Here is a 3157-nt window from a genome sequence, read left to right as displayed (position 1 = left end):
AAAAAAAAAAAAAAAAAAAAAAAAAAAAAAAAAAAAAAAAAAAAAAAAAAAAAACGGAATCAAAGGCCATGTCTACAAACCTTGGACTTAGACTTCGAAAAGATACTCCTAGAATATGGAGTCCGTGGGAAATTATGAGTTCCAAATCTACCTCTTTGACTTCTTGGAGTTAAATAACTACGCTGACTTTCTGACATGGCACCAGGCCAACAAGTTGATGGATTGGGGGACATGAATGGAATAAAGGACTTTGACATTTGATGGTCACCATTAAGCAAAGTCCTTTCATCATCAGGAATCTTGTCAGAAAGCAAGCCCGGTTCAGATTTCCTGTTGCTCATGTATGCTCTAGCAATATCCACAGGTGATGCTCCAACTGCATTTAGTGTCTGCCAATACATCCAAGGTTAAATTATTAGAGACAGAAAAACGTTAATAACACTCTTAACAGTGAACAAATATTGAAGATTCTGGCAAAAATAATTTATTAGGTTCTTGTACAAATCCCCATTCCAGAACTTTAATTTCTTATTTGCCGATGAACTTTCAGACATCAACCAAATTTACCATATTTCTAACAGAGAGGACGTTTTTTTTTATCTAGTAGTCGGGTCATTTGTAATCATAGCTTGAGGTGGGTTTTTCTTTGGTATCATCAACACTAGTATGATTTGATTTTCAGAATATCATCAATACAATTTTTTATTAATTAATAAGAACAGTACTAAAACAACAACCAGAATAAAAATATAAATACGAACAACCTAGTTATCGCATAGTTATGGATAATGCATTCATCAGTTTCATCTGGTTTTTGTCCATTTCAAAATTAAATAAGACGTCTTGGTGTTTTATACATCATACCATTAATGAATACAAAAGAGTACCTAGGGTGATTTGTTGATATTCAAATGGAAAAAAAATAATTACTAAATATAGCATGGGCTAATAAAACCTATCAGAGAAACAAGACAGCCATGAGATATTTATACTTATTTTCTACAGGAACTGCTCAAGGATTCACCCTACTAACCGATGAATGTGGATGAGGAGTTAAGTTTCCCCATGTAGCTCTCTCCAAATCTTCTTTCTTTTCTTCATGAGGCATTTTTATAACTCTATTTGCAGCAGGTGGCTGCTCAGATTGTTTTTCAATGCTCCGTGGTGAAATTTTATTGTCTTCCACTTTCTTAGAAGGTTCAAGAGCCCTTGATTGTATTATCTCTAACAAACGACTCACTTCATCCCTGCATAGCAAAATCAGCCAATTAAAGAAATCAAGTACTCAAACTGGCTATGTGGCAGTAGACAATGTATAGGAGGATCAAAAGAGACATAGACGCACCAAGCCACTACCACTTTATGGTAGAACAATAATGCTGTTAAATATGATTAGAAATGAAATTATTGAGACCATTATACATGGACCTTTGACCTCAGAAGCAATAGACCTATTACTCTAGCAGGAGAATGTACTTCCATCAGGGATAAAATAAGTTCCTTCACAATAACGTTTCAATTCATTCAACAAGGAAACACTTCGACTAAAGCCTGCGATGCAAAAAAAATTGAAGATGAACGCAAGATGTACTTTAGGGAACATGTCTGTGTCTTACATGTTGAGCACATTCAGATTCTACTCAAGTATGTGTTGATGCTGGGCACTTTCTTATACCTTTTTTAAAGGTAATTGACTAATAAAAAGATGGGGAAAAATTAACAAAGAAAAATATCAGATCTATCAGTCAGCATATAATCGTATAAACATAATTGTACCATAAGGAACTGCACAGTCAAATACACACAATTGGCTTCTTCAACTTCTTTAAGATATTGCATATTACAACATTTTCAAATAAACTTAAACACCAATTTTGTGAATTAAGATAAATTCTTTATCTGAAAATAGATGTTTTACTAAAAAAATCTTTGTCGTGCCTGTCTAAGTTTTTTAGATAATGAGTTATCATATCTATATCAGTATCATGTTGGACTGTGCCCATGTCCATGCTTCTTAGACACAATAAATGACACTCACTTTTTTCCTATAGAGCAGACAAAATGGTCACACTCTGATTTACCTTGAAAATGTTTTTCCTTGGATCCATTTTTCAATATCAAAATTCCCATTTCCAGCTAATGCATCAGTTTCTCTGTCATTTTGGCGGCCATTAACATCAGAATTGTTATTTGATCTACAAGCCTCTCCACTAGGACCTGGTAATCCATCTAAGGTAGATGCACCTTGCTGCAAGACATGAAGCAAAATGCATGTTAGTGAATCACATTACTGCATGGATATCATTTTTCAAAATGAAAAGTAAAATTGACTAAAATGAAAGAAAAAACAGGACATAGATAATCATCCCATGAGAAATTGTGATTAGTAACTCCAACCCATCAGGATCAGGGTAAGAATATCGCAATACAGGAAAGGAAAACGAGAGAAAAACAACTATATCAAGTAGATAAAATAAAATTAATAAGGTCCCATTTGACAACCATTTTGTTTTGTTTTTAGTTTTTAGAAATTGTGATTGTTTTCTCACTATTTCTTATTATTGTTTCCATCTTTCTTAAGAAAGTATTTGAATTCTTAGTCAAATCAATATATATGTGTAGTTTTAAAAACTACTATTTTAGTTTCCAAAACTTACTTTGGATGTTTAAACATTCGTAAAGAGTAGATAACAAAACAAAGAAACTAATAGGTGGAAGTGTGTTTAAAAGCTTAATTTTCAAAAACCAAAAACCAAGTGATTATCAAACAGGACTCAAATTGAATAGCATAGTTCAGACACACATGAGCGCCCTTGCAAGGTAAAAACAGTCATAACCTTCTAGATTACACACTAATCAAAGTATGACAACCACCAGTGAAAAGTGACTGCTAAGAGTAGGTAACCCTTCCCCTATGACTTTATTTCCATTGCTTTCAATTTCATTGAACGACACAACCCCAATACGCATTTATGAATACCGATTGTTCGTTTGTCTGTAATCAAAGCAATACCCCGATACTCATTCGTGAGATGGCATATAAAGGAATGTGCTCAAAAGCCATGGAACCGCACAAATGTAACAAAAAGACAAAAAAAAAAAAAAAAAAAAAAAAAAAAAAAAAAAAAAAAAAAAAAAAAAAAAAAAAAAAAAAAAA

General features: G+C 32.8%; 1 protein-coding gene across 2 annotated transcripts in view; it reads right to left on the bottom strand.

Moving 5' to 3' along the window:
- The window catches only part of LOC111470577 (nuclear pore complex protein NUP1-like), a 13728-nt gene that overhangs the window by 2277 nt on the left and 8294 nt on the right, over window positions 1–3157 (bottom strand). For both annotated transcript variants that reach the window (XM_023116136.1, XM_023116128.1), the window contains 3 exons: window positions 2082–2248; window positions 1034–1247; window positions 81–389 (listed from right to left, as the gene is read on the bottom strand). In XM_023116136.1, coding sequence (XP_022971904.1) covers window positions 81–389; window positions 1034–1247; window positions 2082–2248 — 690 coding nt within the window. The remainder of the gene's footprint in view (window positions 1–80; window positions 390–1033; window positions 1248–2081; window positions 2249–3157) is intronic.

The sequence above is a fragment of the Cucurbita maxima genome, unplaced genomic scaffold (genome assembly GCF_002738345.1).
Source record: "Cucurbita maxima cultivar Rimu unplaced genomic scaffold, Cmax_1.0 Cma_Scf00002, whole genome shotgun sequence".
NCBI lineage: Eukaryota > Viridiplantae > Streptophyta > Magnoliopsida > Cucurbitales > Cucurbitaceae > Cucurbita > Cucurbita maxima.
Note: the sequence above shows the minus strand (reverse complement) of the source record. Positions and strands in the feature narration are given on the sequence as shown.